The sequence below is a fragment of the Populus nigra genome, chromosome 10 (genome assembly GCF_951802175.1).
Source record: "Populus nigra chromosome 10, ddPopNigr1.1, whole genome shotgun sequence".
Lineage (NCBI taxonomy): Eukaryota > Viridiplantae > Streptophyta > Magnoliopsida > Malpighiales > Salicaceae > Populus > Populus nigra.
The window spans coordinates 6,761,701-6,783,079 of NC_084861.1; the positions used below are offsets into that span (position 1 = coordinate 6,761,701).

At 33.5% G+C, this 21,379-nt stretch overlaps 2 protein-coding genes and 1 long non-coding RNA gene across 3 annotated transcripts; 1 reads left to right on the forward strand and 2 right to left on the reverse strand.

Moving 5' to 3' along the window:
* Nucleotides 1–955: 955 nt before the first annotated feature.
* LOC133704043 (inositol oxygenase 1) lies at nucleotides 956–5,466 on the reverse strand. The gene is made up of 10 exons (XM_062128770.1): nucleotides 5,142–5,466; nucleotides 4,896–5,013; nucleotides 2,859–2,940; nucleotides 2,489–2,693; nucleotides 2,278–2,390; nucleotides 2,031–2,153; nucleotides 1,773–1,842; nucleotides 1,604–1,682; nucleotides 1,419–1,500; nucleotides 956–1,218 (listed from the first exon to the last, which is right to left on the reverse strand). The coding sequence occupies exons 1-10, from the start codon at nucleotides 5,173–5,175 to the stop codon at nucleotides 1,192–1,194; spliced, it is 933 nt and encodes a 310-aa protein (XP_061984754.1). The 5' UTR covers nucleotides 5,176–5,466; the 3' UTR covers nucleotides 956–1,191.
* Nucleotides 5,467–9,752: 4,286 nt separating this feature from the next.
* LOC133704370 (uncharacterized) lies at nucleotides 9,753–16,161 on the forward strand. The gene is made up of 3 exons (XR_009844053.1): nucleotides 9,753–9,997; nucleotides 12,391–12,509; nucleotides 15,884–16,161. It is a non-coding gene; the product is annotated as an uncharacterized LOC133704370 (long non-coding RNA).
* Nucleotides 10,232–18,054, reverse strand: LOC133704368 (protein TOM THREE HOMOLOG 1-like). The gene is made up of 11 exons (XM_062129179.1): nucleotides 17,890–18,054; nucleotides 17,631–17,721; nucleotides 17,478–17,530; nucleotides 17,297–17,389; nucleotides 17,146–17,217; nucleotides 13,953–14,025; nucleotides 13,813–13,858; nucleotides 12,353–12,416; nucleotides 11,962–12,015; nucleotides 11,536–11,613; nucleotides 10,232–10,768 (listed from the first exon to the last, which is right to left on the reverse strand). The coding sequence occupies exons 1-11, from the start codon at nucleotides 18,052–18,054 to the stop codon at nucleotides 10,676–10,678; spliced, it is 882 nt and encodes a 293-aa protein (XP_061985163.1). The 3' UTR covers nucleotides 10,232–10,675.
* Nucleotides 18,055–21,379: the final 3,325 nt, after the last annotated feature.

Sequence of the window (21,379 nt, forward strand, 5' to 3'; positions counted from 1 at the left end):
ATTAATTTAAACTAATTTCTTTTTAAATTTCAATAAAAAACATATTGAAAATCACTATCGAACACCCTATTATTCTTTCTGTTCCACCTTATTCTAATTTCAAGTAAAATTTTCAAAGGGCGGCGTGCTATTTTATGTTTAGTCGGTATAAGGTGTCCATTTTGGCGTTCTTCTCTTGACGAATTCTCTATCCAATTTCCTCAAGCTAACATACAAAATTATTCCTTTTGCCCACGACGAGAGGAAACCAAATTATGAAATGTTAATCTTGGAAGAAGAACACTTCAATCATGTACTGTATCTTCTCGAGTCGCGTCTGTTTTTTTTCGGGAGCTACTACAGCACGTTGCTCGATATCCCCTCCGATCAAAAAACTTGTTCCTTCCACCCTAACAAAGCATGTTTGTAAAGAGACAGGACTTCGAGGACGGGAATGATGTCGAGGAAACGAGTAGAGGCCGTGCGTTAGCTAAGAGTGAGGGTCACGCCAAGGACTGGCAATTAGTCGTATCGGTCTAGGTGAAGGGTCTTTTTCACTTGTTAGGTAGCCCTATTAATTAACCTGATTTTTTCGATATTTCTTTTTATTTTTTATAGCCCTTTATAAAATCATATCCTAATAAATTCATGTAGAAAATCTTACTTATCCAACCAATAATCTTATTCTCTCTAAACCATGTTTAAAAATTAATACATGTAATTTAAAAATATAAATTTATATAGTAAATCATCAATTATATATTAGCATGATTGAATATATATCTTTTGTATTTATAGATATTATTTTCCTTTTTAATTTGTATCCTTTTGCTCCGACTCCAATCCAGCCAAGTTAAGTGATATTGAATACGTGATTAACCCATTGAAATTGCCACGCCAATGCTCAATTCTCATGGTTAATTGAGCTTATGCATCGATGCCAAAGCATGTATAGAATTACCCTCAAGCATAGATATTTTAGAAAACGAGATTGAAATCTCGAAGGAGATGCCATTACTAAACTGTAGGGTTCCATTTCTCCAGGAAGCCAATCACATATGGATGACCTGCTTCGGATTATTACAAAGAACTAAAAGCCAAGGAGCGGTAACCTAGTCTCCAACCACGCAGACCAGCCCCGTAACAGGAAAAAAACACAAAACAAAACTACTGCCAGGACGATTACTGCCCTGTATCCAGCTCCTGACCGATTCACCACCTTAGCTTTGCAGGAAAGTACTGCAATGAATTATAGGAGAGGATTAGACAAGGACAAGAAAGTTGGCATTTAAGAAAGACTTCATGATAATCAGGTTCCCCGTTTGGCCGTGAAGAAATGTTATCCTAAATAATTCAAGGGATAGTTTTTCCAACGTTTACTAGTTAATTTCCCATATAAATCTCATAGAAAATTATTCTGACCGACAACTGTTGTTTACCTTTTCAATGAGTGAGAGATAGTATGGCTTCACTTTATCAACATCAATCCGCACCTTGCTTTTACTGTAAAGGTCATATTTACTGCATATTACAGCACAAAACAGATTATTTATCCCTTGAATAGCCGAATAGAATCCTATACATCACAAAATCCAATAACAGGATCCATCTCGAAGATTCTTACTTGAATATTTTGAGCCATTTCAGATTCTCAACATCTTCTTCATTCATCAAGTGTCTATATGCGCCAGTCCTGTGTAAAGCTGCAAAAAAGACAATATTCGATGGTTAAATATTGTACTAAAATTAGAGTATTAACACATTTAAAAGCAATTCATCTTTTTTCTACTTACTATAGAAAGAGTGGTATCTTATAATGAAAAGACCTGCAGATGGTAGAGTGGTCTTGTTCTCTTTGGCTACCTGTAATGATCAATACCCGAATGAAATTTAGATTCCTGTAACTTCAATGAGATTTTTGTCTGAATTTTTAATCTTCGATGCATCACAATTAGAAAGAACAGGATCGTTCCCTTCTTTTTTATTTTCTTTATAAGCAGGTAGAAAAGGAATTTTATTGTTACAAGAAAAACCAAGTCAGAAATTAGTACCAGATACATGTAGTCATCATGGCCCCATGACATGAGCACTCTGTCAAGCCCGCAACCTTCTGAATATACTCCATATTTAGAGTTGTAAGCAGAGTTGTTGCAGTCTGGATTCTCCGTGAAGTACTGATACCAATATGCCCAGATTATATTAGAAACTTGCACGGGGAGGAGGAGAAAAAAAATTAACGAAGCATGTTGGACCAACAAGAAAATGTCATTTCTATCGATCGGATGATCAAGAGCAGACCTTGTGATGAACAATCGACTCGTCGAAGGCACATCCTACAGGAAATGTGTCACCTACAACAGCCCATTGAGGAAGCTCCCCGAAAGCAGGATGGAGAAGAACCTTTCCAAGATCTAAAATACATCAAGAAGCAAGTTAATCAGATGTGACTATTATTAATCGAAGTCAGCATTCAAATTTTTATAGCTTATGCTGCCATGATTTCTTGTACCATGGATAAGGCCAGTCAAGTGCAGCCAGTCCTCATCGGGATAGTCTTTTCTAATGGCTTCAGCAGTCTGCAGTAAATGTTCAATTTGAGGTTCATCCAAATCAGGATCACTCTCATCTATAAATTCGTTAAGGAGTTCACAGCATTCCCATATGCTCATCTCCACCCTATTCAATTTCCCATACTCCTCTCTCATCCTTTTTACCTGCATTTTGATTATCACGAGAAACCAAAAAAAACATATGAGAAAAGGAACGTCCATGAATATCATCAATTAATTTTGCTCAAATGGAGAATTTGATGCTCGCAAATTGTTAATTATAATATATCTAGCATCCGCTGGAAAAATATACAAGGCAGAGTAGCATACAAAGCCGTAAGTCTGGTTAATGTGATTTGTTCGATAAAATTCCTCCACTCCCTTTTGACGTTCACTTTCTATATCATAATCCCTGTTTCATATTTCACAAGTTATTAGACATTATAAATAATAACGGAAGAGACACTACAATTAATACTACGAATACAACAACAAAAAAAAGAGTTAAGACTTGTAAAAAACAAAGCGACGTTGTTTTCTAAAACCAAAAGATAAAAAGAAGCGACGTCGTTTTTGTTTTTCTTCTTCTTCTCGTTACCAGGAGGCAAACCTCTTATATGAGTAGCTGCAATGAATATTTGAAATTTAAATGAATAGTTGATTAAATAAAAGTTTTATTGTTTGATGGGTTGTACGGAGCCTGATCATGGGAAGAGAGGAAGGCTTGTCGGCTTGGGCCTGTCTGGTTGGATCAACTAGACTTTAATTTGGACTCAGGATACATGCGGATCGGCCCATCAACTCATCGTATCTTCATGGTATGTTATTTATTACAACGGTACATTAATAGTGAAGCAAGATTTTTTTATTTCTTTTAGAAAAATTAAATTATCGCATAAATGATTTTATCTAGATTTTATTTTGAGAATTTTTTCACTAAAATTAATTATTTACCGTACTAGCCTTGAGGGAATTATCATTGCCTTGTTTAAAAAATACAATAACATCAACGATTTACAATAACAATTTAATTTAATAAAAATATTATTGTTATGATTATTATTTGTTAGGGAACAATAAAACTTGGCCTACCCATAATTTTTAAATCTTAAATACTAGAATAAAGAAAGTGCGTGCATGTGTATCAAATAAAGAAAATTAATTTACTTTAAAAACCTTCTATTCCTTTTAAAACATCTTTTATAATATAAATCATGCTGAATATAACTTCTTTTTTTTTTTTTTCTCGTGTATACATAGGAGCACTGTTGTTATTAAACCCAACTCGGGACATAATACAAGTTATGGAATTCTTTTTTTTTTAAAAAAAAAAAACAACATTATTTTAAATAAAAAATAATAATTTTTTAATTTCAATCAGATCCACCACCGAATTGATTACCTTAAATCAACTCTCCTTATTTATTTTTCTTCAATACAACCCAAACCAAACCAAAGTCTACCGGCCTACAGGGTGGGATTTAAATGTAAATGATTTTGTATTAGGAATTGATCTAATTTATAAAACATTTAAATTGCTGTTTATTACTGATTAACTTCATATACAGACTGGTTGTCACACTCAGCTTGTTGATGGATTGATATAAAATTCATTAAGTCGATCTGGGTCAGGTTTGGATCTGGATAGAATAAGAAATTAATTGACTTGAACTTATCTATTAACTAGCTAGGTCAAGAATTGACTTTGAAAAAAAAGAGAGAAAGAAAAAATAAAATCGCCTTGGCGTTTTTTCTTGACTAAGTTTTTTTTGTCATCATACATAAAAGAATTTAGTTATAATATAATAATCGACATATTACAAGCTAACATGTTGATCCGACACATTGATCTATAATTAGGTAATTTGATCGGGGACTGTGAATCGAATCTGGTAGCCATGTCTCGAGCTGGCACTAACCTATGATCTAACCAGTCACCTGGTTGGCTCGATGATTAGTTCGGTCTCTTGAATAACAAATTTTCCTATCAGAATTTATTAAATAATAGAAAATCTAGTTTTAATTCACATTACCAGAATAATTTACCATAAAAAAACTACAAAGCTAAGTACGTCCATGTACTTTACTCCTTCGAAGGTCCTCAAGTGACAGCTCACAGGAAACATTCGAAAATTCTATTTAGATGAATCAAGTTTTTGTCGTCAAGAGGAATAAAAACCATTTTATTGTCTAGTTTAAAATCCACTTATCCTCCTCCTTATGAACCAAATCCCATCCGGAATAATGAAAATGATTATATATAGCAATAAAAAGCTGACACCACTGCCTGGGTGCCTCGCGAAATGGCATAAAAATAAAAATATTTATCTCACTAATTAAAAGAAAAGGAAATAATTAGATGAAGACCTAAAAGTGTGACCAAACGAGTTGGTGTCGGGCACAACGAATCCTTCATCCAGCACCAATTCATTTTCCTGGCCATCATGATCAACTGGGATATTGTTTTTCTCCTCGAGCTCAACTCCTAGACATTTAAGTGAATGAAATAATTAATCAACAGGAACGCAATTAATAACAAGATATATAATTGTGTACGCATGAACTTGAAGATAACTAATGAAGAAGAGAGAGAGAGAAACAATGGAAACCTACCAAAAGCTGGAGGGTGCTCACAGAGGATAGTCATCTGCAGCAGAATAGGGAAGGAAGAAGCCAAAGAAAAGAAAGCAGAGAAACTAAGTATAACAGGGAAGGAAAAGGAGGATAGATAGAGGTAGAGGATTAGGAGGAGTGGAGATGCGGTGCATTTTGGGTTAGCAAAAGTGGTAAGTATTTATAATAGCCGGAAAGTCCTTCCCTGAGATTAGCCCAGGATGCAAGTCCTTGCCACATTTTCTTGGGAAGGACGGAGTCCTTCCCTGAAAATCTTAATCTTAGTTTACAAATAAAATATAGCATCTACTTATGTCTCTCCCGAAATCTATATCAGAAAGAGAGCCATGCAGTGCAAGCTGGCTGACAGGTTGACAATGTTTTTTGTTTTTATTCTGTGTTAGCTGTCAAGCAAGAAATCCATCTGCTTTTGGAGATATTTGTGGTTCTGTCTTATCTCTCTCTTTGTCATGGCTGACTCACTGCCTTTTTGTCTATAATGAGCGGTTGTTAAGCAAGCTCGAACTATTTATGAGGACCTACTTGACGTGGCATCTACTCAAATGACAATGACCTCCCTCACTCCAAGATTTTACAGTTTTTGGCTTTTGTTTATCTGGGATTTCTGGCTGGAAGGAGTTGCATTGTTTTTTAATTTTAAATGTGGATTGCTAATTGTTTAGTCCATGCAGTTACGTGCTTTATCTTGTAACGTATATAGATACCATTATTATCACCAAGTCCCTCCTCTCTCTAGAACTACTAGTAATTTACGTCGGTGAGTCTCAGATCACAAACTCAAGTCGATCAAACCAATTCCATATTAATTTTTTTATACCCGATACAGATCAGCACGGGTTAGCCGACTCCTGGGTTAACAATAATAATAATTTATCCCATGTTTAATATGATTGGTTTTTATTTTTAAAAATCTTGAAAACAGTATTTTTTTTTTATAAAAAAAAAAACTAACATCGGAAGATGACAAAGCTTATGTGGTTATACGCTCCAAACATAGCCACATAGAATGGTGCTCGTCTCGAGGCGGAGCTATGGGCTATTTTGCATTGGGGCTGGAAATTGCTCCCCAACGAGGTGATAAATCTAGAGGCACGTGGGTGGATTTCGAGATCGACTCGGAGTTTTGTGGTCAGCTTATTAATGATTGTTCGTCCATGACGGTCGATGAATCTCTAGTGTACCGTGACTACCGTCCGTTGCGGCTTTGTGAGCTAGTTCGAGAGTGCAGCTCGCAGGTTTGTATTCGACATACATTTCAGGAAGAAAATCAACGTGTTAACTGGGTTTTATTTTCAAGAAATCACTGTAAGGTGGAATATAAATGGCCTAAGATTTAAGAAAATATCCGTGCCTGTAACTCGCTATGACACCTGCTTCTGGTGGGAATTCGATCATGGCACCAATAAAACATTGGCTCATTTTGTTTCGGATAAACAATCAAAACCATCGTCAGATTGGATCATTGCATAATTTGCATTCACAGATGGAGAATTCCATCAGTTATATATAGAATCGAGTCTAGAATCAGATTATCCACGGAAAACTCAGCATCAATTGATGAACATACAGTGTAGGGGGCTAGTATCGACATGCTTGATAAATTTAACGAGGTCGTCAAATCATTTCGGTTGACTCGAGATAGATTACGGAACCCTCTTTTTTACCCATGTGTTTGAGATTGATAGGAGATTGCCATGAAGATGAAGATAACACGAGACATGATCCTCCTACGAACAACAAAATAGTTCGATTGAGGGTTGCAATTTTGAAGAAAATACTGATTGAAACCGTGATTTTATTATCAAGTGTAAAACCAGTAAAATCAAATGATTTGCATCCAATTTTATGGTATTGCAAGTTTATTGTCGAGCGGTGAAGATTGATAGAGAATTGACATTCCATGTAGGAGCAACTCAACTATTAAAAAGTCATGGAAGCAAGGGCGAAGCAAGGGCGAAGCATTGGAGAAGGTTTAGGTGGACTGTAGCTCAAATAAAAAAATTAATGCCGAATTAATATGTCAATAATTCTTAAACCAATAGGAAAGTAGCCTATGCTTTTTGTTTCAAGTGAAATGTCAAAAGAAGCAAGCAAAGGGGTTATCACTGTAAGTGCGTAAAGTTAGTCACAGGAAAACCTCCTAGGTCTTTTTAACCTCCTACTCATTAAACTTTGATGGCTTGCTTACTTGCTTGTTTTATTTAGTTTGTTTTTTTTGTGGTGTCATTCTTTTAACCTTATTATAAAAAATCTAATAACTCTTTTTTTTTGTTTTTTTTACAAAAAATCTAATATAAATAATTAATTGGTTTTTTTTTGTTTTTTTTTACAGAAAACCTAAACACAAATAATTAATTGGTTTGAAAATCAGATTTACATACTGTCCAAGTAACCTGGAGTTTTAGCTTTTTTCTTCTGAACAGTATACCGAGAGCTACAAAAGTGTAAAATCACCAGGTAATAATTTACAAGCTCTAACTTTTCATTATGAATTCAATATTTTACATTCATTGTAGTAGACTGTACCTTGAAAATCTAATAATATGAATATGTTAAGTTTTTTTAATACTCTAATGGTTCTCAATTTATAGGTTATGATTCGTTGAATACCTTGTTAAGTGCATTGTCTTAATTTGCATAAAGTAGAAAGAAGCGTGACCAAATTGTTTAATAACAATTTCTCTTTCATGTTTTTTTTATTAATGAACCATTCTGGACCATATTTTTTCAAGTTTTTGAAACCACTTCTAGCCAAGCTAACACGAATTGAGTTGAGCTTGAACAAGCCAAGGTTATATACAACAACCAGAACTAAAGTTACAGGGACACAACAAAAAATAAACACATGAAAAAACATGACACGAGAGCTGTGGAGTTTGAATTTAGACTCATGAAAAAACATGAAATAAACTCATAAAAAAATAATTTACTAGTTATTTTAAAATTAAGTTCCTCAAATCTCCTCATAGTCTGCATCACTATTTTATCCTTGTATATTCTGCATTTCATGAATATTCTATTGTGACATTAGTATTTTTTTATTTTGCATCTGACTTCCCTAATCCCTTTTACTTGAATAGGTTATAAATTATAATAGAAAATCAAGGAAGCAAGAGAGAAAAAATTATGTTTTCATTCTTTAAACCAAGCAAAGAAACATCAACCAATAAAGAAAGAGGAGTTCTTAGCGGATTTTATGGTAATTTACATTGAACGAAAGCTTGTTGAAGATATTGATATAGATTCTATCATAGATGAATTATATTCTATAAAATATTGAAGGGTGCAATTTTGATAGTGCAATTTATTTTTATTTTTATGTATTTTAAATTTTATTTTATTTTTTATATTTTATGTTATGTATTTGAATTGAAATTTTATTATTAACTTGATAAATTTATATAGACAAGTTAATGATTGATCTTAAAAAATAATTTATATATATTTATAATGTAATCCAGGGCAAAAAAAAATCCTAGCCCTGCCTTGCATGTAAGCAACTATGAAATAATACTATGTGTGTAGATTATAGCAAAAGACGTAAAAAAGTAATTGACGTGTGGAAAAAAATCTTATGAAAATTCAGATTAGATGCCTTCTCTGCACCGAGGAGGAACAATTAGATTTCATTAGAAATTTCTGGGCAAGACCAGTCGTGCTTGTGCTTGAAAGAACATTTGTGCATAGACTTGGAAGGCACAGCCATCATGCCTGGCTTTTTTTAAGAAAGAGATGCAGAGTTCACTTGTGCTGATGACTCGTCGTCCCCTGCAACATTTCTCGGACATTTCCGGTTATCGAAAGGTTATATTTCCTCTAAACCCCATCTTTCAACTTGTTTTCATATATATATATATATATATATATATATATATATATATATATCGAATTTCATCTTCAACCATAAAACACTCTACCTAGTATAAAAACTCAAGATCAAATCAAAACACATCTTCTGAGTTTCAATTTGTTTTTTTTTTGTTCAATTTAAAGCTCAAATTATCTCATTGAACTTCCCTTTCGAAGACCAACTTGATGACACCGAGACCAGAGTTTTTTTTTTTTTTATGGCAGATCAAATTTTTTCTCTCTTTTCCCTCTTAGCGCATCCCTCACTCATTACTCAATTGTCAAGGAGTGTAACAGAAATGATCGAAACATAAAATTTAAAAACTAAAATGATTAGAATGCAAAAAAAAACCCCAATAAATAGTGATTTGTGAGTATTAGACCAATACTAATATAGACACCCTCAAATTCTTATCTTTTATAATTATATATTAAAATTACAATCATAATTAATATAATAATTCATATTATATAAACAGCAAACTATTCTCCTTGGTCCTAGGCCTAGCCCAAAAATTACGCTTCCTTCGAGCCTTGAATCATAATTTATTTATTTATCCCGATCTTATTCTTTGTTTATCTTGTTTAATTCTTGCCTCTAACTGGGCCTTTTCTCTCTTCATTTATATGTTCCTGTGGTTCAAGACCACAATGAAAATGTGAACCTGGCAATAGATATTATAGAATCCGCGCGCAACGCAACGCAACGCAATGCGCAAATGTCTATAATTGAAGAATGAAATATACGCGTGAAGCATATGCCTGCAAACCTACCATTCAAAATGCTACTAAGACCAGAGAGGAAGAGCTCGGAACCAAACAGACATTTATCTGCCAGTCAAACTTCGTAAAACTCAAACTCCTTTTCAAGAGACCAAACTCATCAGACGAAAATCATTTAGCTTGGTGAAAGCATCGCAGCAGAGTATGGGGAGAACAACCAGCACCACCAGTTCAGAGATGTTCATGCACAGGAAATATACCAGGTACGTTCTTCTCAGCTGTGGATAATTTTTATGAATGATTCTACTAGAATTTTCATGATTAGATTTGTCTATATACATATATATGAAAAACTCCCGAGAACTGAAATTTTCCGAAAGCTCAATTAGAATTTTTGTTCGCTTACTACGACTTTCAAGAGCAATTAGCCCATTAGAGTTGATTTTAAGGCTTGTTAGGACAAACAATTACATCTTTCTCTAACAGATTAGACAAGGTGAAGAGAGAATACCCATCCATTCACAGAACTCAGAGCACTGAAGAACTTTTTACAGAATCCAGTATAAGAAACACAAGCCTATGGTACAACAAACAACTTTTTTCCACTATTTTCATGTGCATGTATGGTTGCTTGCAAACTTGTAGACACAATAGAGCACCAAGCATACAAAGCAGGACACGAAGCACAGATTAGAACACTAACTGTAAGAAATACTCCAGTACTTGGAAGGTCATTGCTTTTTCAACACATCCATGGCCTCCTACCAAGAATAAGTGACATTTTACATCTATAAAATTAGCTTTGCAGATTCTAAAGTAACAACTCACTTTAGCTCTCCCCCATCTCTTCTTTGTAAGATCACAGCATCTCCAAAATGAATGGAAGCATTAAAAGCCATTCTTGAGGTTTCCATTCCATCATACACTTACATCCAATTCTTTTAACGTATGGGATGATACTGTGTGATACCACGTTTTGGAGGCAATTTCCTTAAAATGAAAAGAACCAAAGTTGAAGGTAAAATCTCCACCAGCTGCAGGGAAAAACATGGAAAGACAGACATATCAAAAGCACTCTCTCTAAGAGGTAGATAGAAACTACACTTCTGAGCGGTTCAGAAACAAACAGCAGAACCATGCAATCAGAACACCGTAGCAAGCCATAGATACACAACTCACATAATTAGATTAGAGAAAAAATCTCAAAAACGAAAAACTAACGAAAGCAAGAGCCATTGTGTAGAAGTCCACTTCGAACAAGAATCATTGAATATTGTGAAGGATGCAATGAGGAAATGAAATCTTAGAATCAAAGGCAAAAGGTAAGCAATTCTTCGAGAACTTCAAAAAACCACCTTTGGAAATCCAGAGATGCACAGCTATCATCCATGATTCTATTCAAATTTCAAAGCAAATGGAATTCCAAGTTCACAAATTATTTTTTCACCACAAAATATCACCAAATACAATGCCAAGCCACCTCAAAATAATATTTGATATAAATTCCAGCAGAGCTCATCGTTCAAACAAGGTCCATTTAGGAACACCAAACTCCTATCATTTTCAAACTCTCCAACATCTATTGATCCAGATATTTCGTATCATAAACCAGAAAAAATTGTAAACAGTTGAAGATAATTCAATGAGAAGATTGATAAAGGGGAACTTTCTTGATGTTTGTGATGTGTGTGTCTGCACTTTTGACTTTATGTTTAAGCAGCCTTTAAAATTAATGTTTCGATAAACAAAACACGCCACAAACTTTCAATAGCTTCTCTGTATGAAAACATTGCAAACTTACCAAGTAATATATGAAGTTTAGAACAGGATGATCCAACACATCAAGGTCTGCAGCTTTATCAAATGCATTGAAGCATATCTGGAGCATAAGAAAAAAACAGTACAAGCTAAACTTAGAGAAACTTCAGATCTAGACATCATGGAACAAATAGAGTTTCAGGTCTTAGCAAAGCAAATGTAACTTTCAGGGGTAACCAATTTACAAGAAACATAAAGTAATATGTACTCCATTTCTCATTTAATAATAAACAGCTAACCAATTTAAAGGAAACATTGTCATTTCCAATAGTTAAACAGAAATATAGACTCTAATTCTCATGCAAGCACTTGGCTGACCATTTTAAAACTTCTATCCAATACAAGGCATCACCCCCCCAGAAGTCAAGGGTAGAAAAGAGAATCTGTAAAAACATAAATATAAACTCACCATAATGCATCTAACAAGGAAGCATGAGAAACATATGGTGGTCACATAGCCAACCTGTTCAAAAACGAAACAGAAGAAAAGAAAAACACATGATAAATGAAAAAACCGTGTACACAGATATATTAAAGAAGAAAAACATATAGTCTAATGGAAAATATTTCCTACCACAGCAGGCATCACAAGATAGTGGAGGGTCATACAGATTGCATTACTATCAAGGTAGTTGATTAATACGAGATTTGAATGGGTTTAGATTATAAATCTAAGTTTGAGTAATGTGTTTAATCTGAATCATATAATACACACTGGGTTCATTTGAGCGACTAACACATCATGACGCAAGAAACTCAGGAACTTGATTTACAGAAATGTACTTTTAAACTATAATTACCTCTTGCAATTTCTTACGCCTCCCTTTGGATTCCACAGGGAATCGCCGCAACATTAAGAAGAGCCTGCCAAAAGATGACGATTCAAAAAGTACAGATAATTATGTAAGACGCTTTATCTTCCAGGAGAACAAAATCAAGCAAGAAGAGGAATCAAAGGTACATGCTAAAAGGCTTTCACATACAAGTTCATCATATTGCATGACTGTGCAAACACAAACTGTTGCAATTAGAAGAAACACAGCACTCTGAACAGAGATAACTTGATAAGCAGCAACCACTGGCATCCTCATAAAACTTTTAAAGTGGCCCCAAGCAACTAACACTTTATTTTAACCCATTCCGTGAAAAACAGAACCATGATTGGACCCATAAAGGAACCAATTTATTGCCTGAATGTTTACCCTAGGATTAAGATGATCAAAATGCACTACATGAATAGCTTAAGGATCCGAAAAATTGGAGACATCATAGACAAGTCAGACAATCTTGCCAGCCAGATCTGATGCAGCAGCAGAGATGACAGAACCCACCATCTCTTCTTGGTTTTTTTTTTTTGGCAAATATGTTTAATGTCTAACTTCCTCTGCAAGAAGTAGGTTAGTCAAATAAGATAGCAGGTGGGATAGGACACAGAAAGCATCTGATTCTCACAACCCATTATGAACCGAGCATTGAGAGCATCTTTTATAGAATGGTGTATGAAACATGAAAATATGCCCAGAAACTAACACAACTTAAGCAACAATTAGAACACCTAAAAAATTGCTCCAGCAGAGTCCCTTCATAAGAAAATCCCACCAGAACTCGCTTGGAGGAAAATCCCATCCCATCAGATCAACTCATCAAAGTAAAAAGCAGTTGGCATTTGCTACCCTAGAAATATGTCTTAATAAGATCTCCAATTGCTTCTTTTTTTTATATAAAAATAAAAATAAAAACAACAAGCTGTCAACCTAACCAATCTCCACCAGTAACTAGCAACTAGCTATGGATCCGTTTTAGACCTGGAATAAATAAACTTTTATGCCTCATTCCAGGTAAGAGAATGGTGAAATGACACAGCACTGTCATGAATTCGGCAAGCCAATTAACATAGCACTGAAACTTCCAGATGGATATGATGTCACAAAGAAATAGTTATTAACAGGTAGGATAGTTGCATTTTAAAGGATATCTGAACCTATATCAATGCCCAACGGAAATATCACTATTTTGTGTGTCATTGACAATAATTTAGTACCGGGAATTAAAACACTGCCATGGCTTTGAGTATTCTGATAAACAAATATGTTGACTAGCATAGAATGGGGGCTCAATCCACGCCCACCGATAACATTCATATAGAATTTAAATACCATTTATAGATTTTCCAAGTGCTAATACCCTATATGACACGCTGCATATATTGAACTTGCTTGTGCGTCAAGCATATATAGCAATGAAAAAACAGAAGTGTTACCTTCCTCCATAGAGTAGGAAACCAAGAGCTGCAAACAAAGACACACCTGCCAAGAATATCGATGTTAAGAACAAACTGTCTGGATTACCACTAGAGAGTTACCAGGTATGCAGAGATGTTTATTGTGTAAAGTAAAGAACCTGCAAAGAACATCTTTGATAGGATGACAGCAATCGGAACAGTTTTCCAAGCCAACACCAACCACATAGCAATCTGGAATTGATTAAAACAAAGAAAACCAGAGTTAAAGTTAATATGCTGCAGATCATTCTGGTCAATTTGCAAAGTAGTCAATACAGCAATACCCCAGTGTGCCCATAAGTATGTACCAACAAACAAAAACCAGGCCTGCAAAGAATTTGGCAAACAGTCCAGTAATAACTGAACAACTTGCCCGGATATATAAACGGATAGTCCATAAAGTATCACACAAAATTCTCAATCCTTCGACAAATCTTACAAATGTTACTATGCATAGCCAGATTATGGTCTGGACCAAATGACGGGCTTAAAAAAGGCTAAACTTGCCTAACCTCCCTTGAAATTGAGGTCATCTGAGACCTAGTCTCGGTACTTCTAATTTCAGGTTTCACCTCCCTTGTACTTTGGGCCATTTGAAATTGTATCCTTCTATTAGGTCTACATTCATTTTAATGAAAAAAACATAAAATCCCTTTTTTTTTCTTTTTGTTCCTTTCTTTTTCTCTTTTTGTTCCTTCTCTTTCTTTTCTCCTCCCCATCTTTCCCTTCCCTCTCCTCCCTCTCTCCAGCCATCAAACAATATTTATTACTCCCATTCTCTCTTTTACTACAAAATAATGAAAGAATTGCAGGATGTTCCCCAAGAAGACCCCATCCTCATCATCTTCAAAACATGGTCCCAAATTCAAGACATGTAGGAGGAAAATGAGATCACCAATCACCCAAACAGCACTGCTATTATCATCAACAAGTATTACCCTTTTTGTCCACCACCACCATCTCCAAAACGCAAAATCCCAACAAGACCAAAACCGACATTTGTACAAAGATTAGATGCATAACAGCAGAAGGAAGGCAAAGAGGAGGGAGAATAAAAGTGGTGGCTGGTGAGGGGGGGTAGATAGAAAAGTGAAAGAGGTGGAGAAAAGAAAAGAACAGGAGAAAGAGAAAAAAAAGGGGATTTAATGCTTCTCTTTTTTTGGCATTAAAATGGATGGAAACCTAACAGAAAGACACAATTTCAAATGGTCCAAAGTACAAGGGAGGTGAAAACTGAAATTGGAAGTACAGGAACCAAGTCTCGAATGACCTATGCAGCAGATTACAAAAATTTCAATTCCTGAGAATCCCAAAAAAGACAATTTGTTTCACCAATTGAGAAAAAAAGGCTTTGACCAAGAACACCACATATTTTCCAAGTTCATAATTCAAAAATTCAGAGAAGCTTCTGCGATGAACACTAGCAGCCCTTTTGATGGGAATCTATATGCCAAAGAAATTGCTAACATATTTGGTTTATCAGTTCAGCTACAAACACAAGCACGTTAACACCCACTAGCAACAATAGTAAAAAATGTAACTTCTTTTCTAAAAGGTAGTATTGGATAGGGAAGGTCCCAAGCGTGTGTTTGGTAATGCGGTGCAGGTGTTTTCAAAAGTGCTTTTTAATTGAAAATGCATTAAAATGATGTTTTTTCATATTTGTTTTTCATTTTTTACATCAGCACATTAAGAACAAAAACCACCTAAAAAAGCATCAATTTGATGCCTTTTCAAGCAAAAAGTAGTTTGGAAAGCAGGTTGGACCTAACAAAAAACACTCCCTAGCTGTCATCAACGCTTCAGTGTCATTAGAGGTTGCTGAGAAATGTGATCGCAAGTTTCATAGTACCTAATACCTGATATGGAGTAAGAAAATCTACATGTCTAACTTTAAAAACATTTTTATGCATTCCTTTGTCAATTAACCAGTAGCTTTATACTTGCATTTACTAATGATCGCATTGAAACATTGGTATCATATGCTCTAGCTGGAGTTTGCATCCTCAATAAAGCATAAAATGAAATTTTCACCTTGAACTTTGATTAGGCAAGATGCGAGCACATAAAAAGAGGAGGGGGTGAAGGAAAAGGAGAGGACAAGATCAAGAGCTCAAAGCATCTCCATACCTCTCAAAAAATAACAAAACAGGATGAAGAACTTAAAAAAAGAAGATAGCGAGGTAGAAGACAAAATATGAAGAATAAGGAAGGGTGTGAAGAGAGAGTTTGAAAAGTGGGCAAGAGACAGAGCACATAGGTAAATTTTTGTCATACTCGTGCATAATTCCATTATTCCACAAAAAAAAGCCCATTTAGAAGCTTTAAGGAAGCCCAAAACAGACGACAGACTTACTGGACTTGCCAGTCAACAATCATTAACTTCCAAAAAAAGGACTATACAGAAACATACATGCTTGCATGTACACATGAAAAAATTTCCATACAACCAGCCAACACTGTCAAGGCAATCAATTATAGGACATCCAAATGAGTAGCATGCATCAACGGCAGCTCATTATGATCTCTTTATTATCAAAATCTTTGTCAGGGGGGCAACATGACAAGAAAAACAATGTTCTCCATGAAATCATAGCATCCGTCACTTCTATTATACTTGATCTTCAATTCTATATCTTCATACCTAAAAATCAAAACCAATTATTAAGTCATAGGACTTCTAAACCAAACAAAACCCAATTAACATCAGAAACTCCAACACACCATCTCCATTTACCAATTTTCCCCGCTCAGCTGGGCATGCTCTTTATGCTAGATCACTTTCTCCATCCCTAATCCTCAGATTCCATGCCTGGAATCCCATGCAACAATACCAAGTGCTACCTCGTCAACAAATCACAAGATATCCCAATTGTTCCTAGTCGTTACACTAATGGGGTGAAATATGCAAACCTCAAAAAAATTTCATGTATCTGATTCTGAAATAATTGAAACGTTAATAATGAAAAGGCAATCTGCCAAATAAGGTAAAGATAATATCTCCTTTGCGTGTAAAAGATGAAATATCTACACACAAGTGGTCACCCAAATAATCTAAATCACAGTATCTAGTATTTACAAAGTTATTGCGTGGGTTCATCTTAAGAATATTCCTGATTAAGGGTTTGCCTTAATCAATACTCTTCAATAACATTCAAAACAATTAGTTGAATGTAACAAAAAGAACTGCAAAATATTACAGTAAATATCACGCCTTTAATGAAGCTGACTAGCTTCCACAAAGAAGGTATTCGACTTTGAATCCTCCCCTTCACTTCGATTAATAGTGAAAAAATGGAGGAGAAATTTCACCTGAATGGCATAAACCACCGCATTAATTGTAAAGAAACTTGGCCTGAGTCCATCAGTAGATATGGCACGTGCCTGTTTAATATATGTCAAAGTCATAACAGAGTTGGACCAGATATTAAATTAATTAACTAAACTGCCAAAAAAACTCAACCTGATAGTAAATCTCTGCCCAGAACAGAACCAAAAGAGCGTATGTTGTGAAGAATGCAAGACTAGGGGAATCAAGGAGGATATGTTGGAAAATCTGAGTAACAAAAATCATCAAGTTTACCAATCACAAATCATTATAAACCAATATATATATATATATTAAAAGTCGAGCACTCCCCTACCGATGGATGGATGCTTTCTATATTCCGGCGAAAAACAAACAATAGGCATCGAACTGCGATACAGAATGAACCACGGTGAATATAACATAATACAATCACAATGAAAACCAAATTTGTTTACTTCGTGAAATTTGAGAATCTTGAAATACAAACCCCCATTCACGAGGAAGTTGAGAAAATGAAAAACCTTCTGCGTAGTCCAGCCGTATTCTGGAACTCTCAATTGTATCCTTATCAATTGAATCTACAACACGATCAAACAAGTTCAAATTACCCACCTCTCCATTCATCAATTTGAAACCCTAGAAATTCCTAAGACTCATCATTCGCATGCATAAATTGACAAAAGATAGATAATATAGGGCTAGCTTAGCAGACACAAGAAAAGGTAAGGGAGGTGTGGCGGACGTACAAGAGCAACGACGGCAACGAGACCGTAGAGGGCGGCGAGAACGTGAAAGATGCGATCTTGCCAGACCGGTGATTCGTTAATATCTTGCCACCAACTCGACGCCTCTTTCAATTCGAAAGCGATCACCGCCCCGGCCATTTCTACGCTGCTGCTTCCTTCCTCCATTACTCGCCGGAGATACTGATTTACGCCGATTGCTTTTTTTAATCAATTTGAAATAGAGAAGGAAGAAAACAGCTCGATTTTTGTGTTTTTTTTAAAAAAATAAATTGTGAGGGGAGGAAAATGGAACCTGGTCGCGTTTTGTTTTTTTAGGATTTTTTTTGTTTTTATTGGAAATGGTTATTTGCCCATTTTTATCTCCTTTTTTTATTATTATTTCAAATTAATTATTTTTTAATTATTTTCAGATTGTTTTAATGTATTCATAATAAAACTAAATAAAAAATATTATTTAAATATATTTTAAAATAAAAATTAATTTAAACAGTAAACAATAATACAGTAACAAACAGTATCTATATAGAAAGGGTGAAAAAAAAATAAAAAACTGCCGGCAAAAAAAAAGAGAAAATAGTGAAGTTATCGATTTTAGAAGGTTTTTCATGGAAAATACGCTGATGTACCGGCTGTAGCCGGTGGTATTTGGATGATTTTCTGCGTTTAAGAGAGACGTTGAAGGTGTTTGATACTTTGATATTATAATATTGGTGTTTTTTTAAAAAGTATTTTTACTTAAAAATATATTATAATATTTTTTTGTTTTTTATTTTAAATATTAAACCATAAAAAATACTAAAAAATTTTATAAATAATTTTTTAAAAATAACACATTTTTAAAATGCATAAAAAAATATAAAATACTTCCTCCCATGCGCTCACTTGACATTTCAATCCCTTCTAAGTTTTTACCATGTTAAGGACCGTTGTGAAATAGGAAGTGTCTAGCCCAAACAGTGTGTTTGGTTTGGAGTCGTGCAGAAATTGGTATTAAAGGATGGTTGTGATTCAGGTGGGGTTAAATTTTTGCCTTCCCACTTCTTAGTTCCGGCCATGCTTTCGGACCGGATTCGGGTAGTTCTGTCTAATTCAGTTTGAGTTCCGTTAACAGACTATAAAAACAAACAGACCTTATCAATTCAGTGCTTTCATTTTAATAGTTGATAGGAGTACATTAGAGATTTTAAAGTGCCTTTTTATTTGTAGATATATTAAAAAAAAATTAAAAATATTTTTATAGCCATACATCAAAATATTCAAAAACTTAAAAAAATAAAATAAAAATTAAAACATGGTTTAACGCATAATTCAATTAAATAAACAATTTACATGATCAATTCCACCGAGGGGAATTAATTCGTCTTGTTACCAGCATCAAGTGAGTGGCATCGGACCATTATCATTTTTCTTGGTTGTAAACTAAAGGGGCTGTTTAGTTAAAAAAAAAATTACATGCCTTTTTAAATATGATTGTTACAGATATAATATCTGTATTTGGTTGGAAATATTTTTTAAAATGATATATACACGTTGTGGTTGATTCATATATTTTTTTTTATGTAGGTGTCTGGTCAGGTTACGCGTACCTCGACTAATCTTACGGGTCCTGAAATTAACGACCATGTAGGTCTTCAGTGATCCTAAAATTTGTGGAACTCGAACTAATAATTTCTAGATAACAAACTTAAAACCTGACCAATTAAATTACACCCCTCAAAATTAATTGATTCATTGTTGAAAATTCATGAATAATACAAAGAAATTTACTCTCTTTTTAACCATTATAGTCTACAGTTATGAGATATTTATCTTCTTAACATAAAGAAATATGTTATATATCTCTTAAAACTAATATATCAAAACAGGACTAGGAACGAATATAATTTCAAAAAACTGTAACCATTGAATAAAATAATATATTTTTTATGATTTTAAATTATTTTAATATGTTGATGTTAAAATATTTTTTAAAAAATAAAAAAATTATTTATATATATTTTAAAAAATACTTTAAAAATAATTATTATTACAATACCAAATAAGCCCGGAGTCTAAAAAAAAAAGCAAAGTTGTTGTTTTGCAACATTTCAATAGTTTATTTATTTAATTAATTTTTTACATTTTAAAATATATTTCTTTTTGAATAAAAATATCATAATAATATTTAAAAAATCATTTGATTATATCGTATTTTTCAGTAAAATTACAGTTTTCCTGGTAATATTAGCAGTTACTTAATAAACTATCATGTATGGATTAAAAAAAATGGCTCATAATAATTTAATGAATTAAAATATTTATTTGTTTTTATTTTTATTAAATTAATTATTATTTTATTTCCTTCATATGGTTGGGTGCAAATTATCAAGGTATAATTTTTAATTTTATTATTGAAATTTGCTTTCCAGGCTATGATAAGTTTTTTATTTTTTAATAAAAAACATGTTTTTAATCAAAACAAAAAAGAAGTGCGTGAATAAAGAAGGAGCATTGTTTTTTTAATTTAAAACACTGAAATTCTTACAAATATTTATTTTAATTATCTTAAGTTCTTATTAAAAAAAAATGCACAGTAACCAATAAAAAAGATGTTTTTTTCAAAACAAAAATGAAATACATAAATAAGAAAAGAGAATTTTAATTAAAAAACACTTTTTTTCTTGAGTTTTAAATTATCAAGGCATGTACGGATATTTATTTTAATTATTATATAGTTAGATAAATACAAATTTTAAAATAACCATGCAGAATTGCGCGAATAATATTATTAGTTAAAAACTAGGGATGCAACGATGGTTTCCATTCAAGGTGCATGCACAGCAGAGAATACACAGAAATGCCTGTCGTCTTTGATAATGGAAGCCTTGACCCCGTGGGAAACTTGGGTGTTTTCATGAAAAATTAAAAAATAAATTATATATATATTTTTATATTCTAGTAATATTAAAAATAAATTTTTAATAAATAAAAATATCACAATCACTTCTATCTAGTTAATTTGGGAACATCTCCAAACCGTGTTATATCAAATTTTAAAATTTATTTATTTAAAATAATTTATTTTAATATTTTCAAATTACTTTGATATTAAAAATAATTATTTTAAAAATAAAATAATTTTTTAATATATTTTTAAATAAAATATATTTTAAATCCCACCACTGTTATAATCCCAAACACACCATCACCACCCCCAAATAAACCGGTACAATACAGGATAATTAAAAGTTGGGTCCTGGGTTAATTAAAGTGAGGGAAGGAAAGTTTGTCCTTCACAGAGACGACAAGTTCCTGTTAACAAGCAGCAGCTTCAGCTTATTAGAACTTGTCAAACCCTCAATCAATCACGGGGTGTCATCTTGTTTTCGCCTTTTGTTGTTTCTATCCTCTAAAGTCCAACCAATGGCATGTTTTGTAGACTATAGTGGTTTTTTTTTTTTAAATACTTATAGATGTTAAAATTAATTTACATGTAACTCAACTAAATTCT

Coding starts and splice junctions, on each gene's coding strand:
- LOC133704043 (XM_062128770.1), bottom strand. CDS start 5,175: ATGACTATCCTCTGTGAGCACCCTCCAGCTTTTG. Junction 2,941..4,895: donor TCGTTTGGTCACACTTTTAG/GTCTTCATCTAA, acceptor AATATGAAACAG/GGATTATGATATAGAAAGTG. Junction 1,501..1,603: donor AAATGGCTCAAAATATTCAA/GTAAGAATCTTC, acceptor TGTAATATGCAG/TAAATATGACCTTTACAGTA.
- LOC133704368 (XM_062129179.1), bottom strand. CDS start 18,054: ATGGAGGAAGGAAGCAGCAGCGTAGAAATGGCCGGGGCGGTGATCGCT. Junction 14,026..17,145: donor CGGTGGTTTATGCCATTCAG/GTGAAATTTCTC, acceptor AATCAATTCCAG/ATTGCTATGTGGTTGGTGTT. Junction 12,016..12,352: donor GGCGTAAGAAATTGCAAGAG/GTAATTATAGTT, acceptor GTTTTTGAACAG/GTTGGCTATGTGACCACCAT.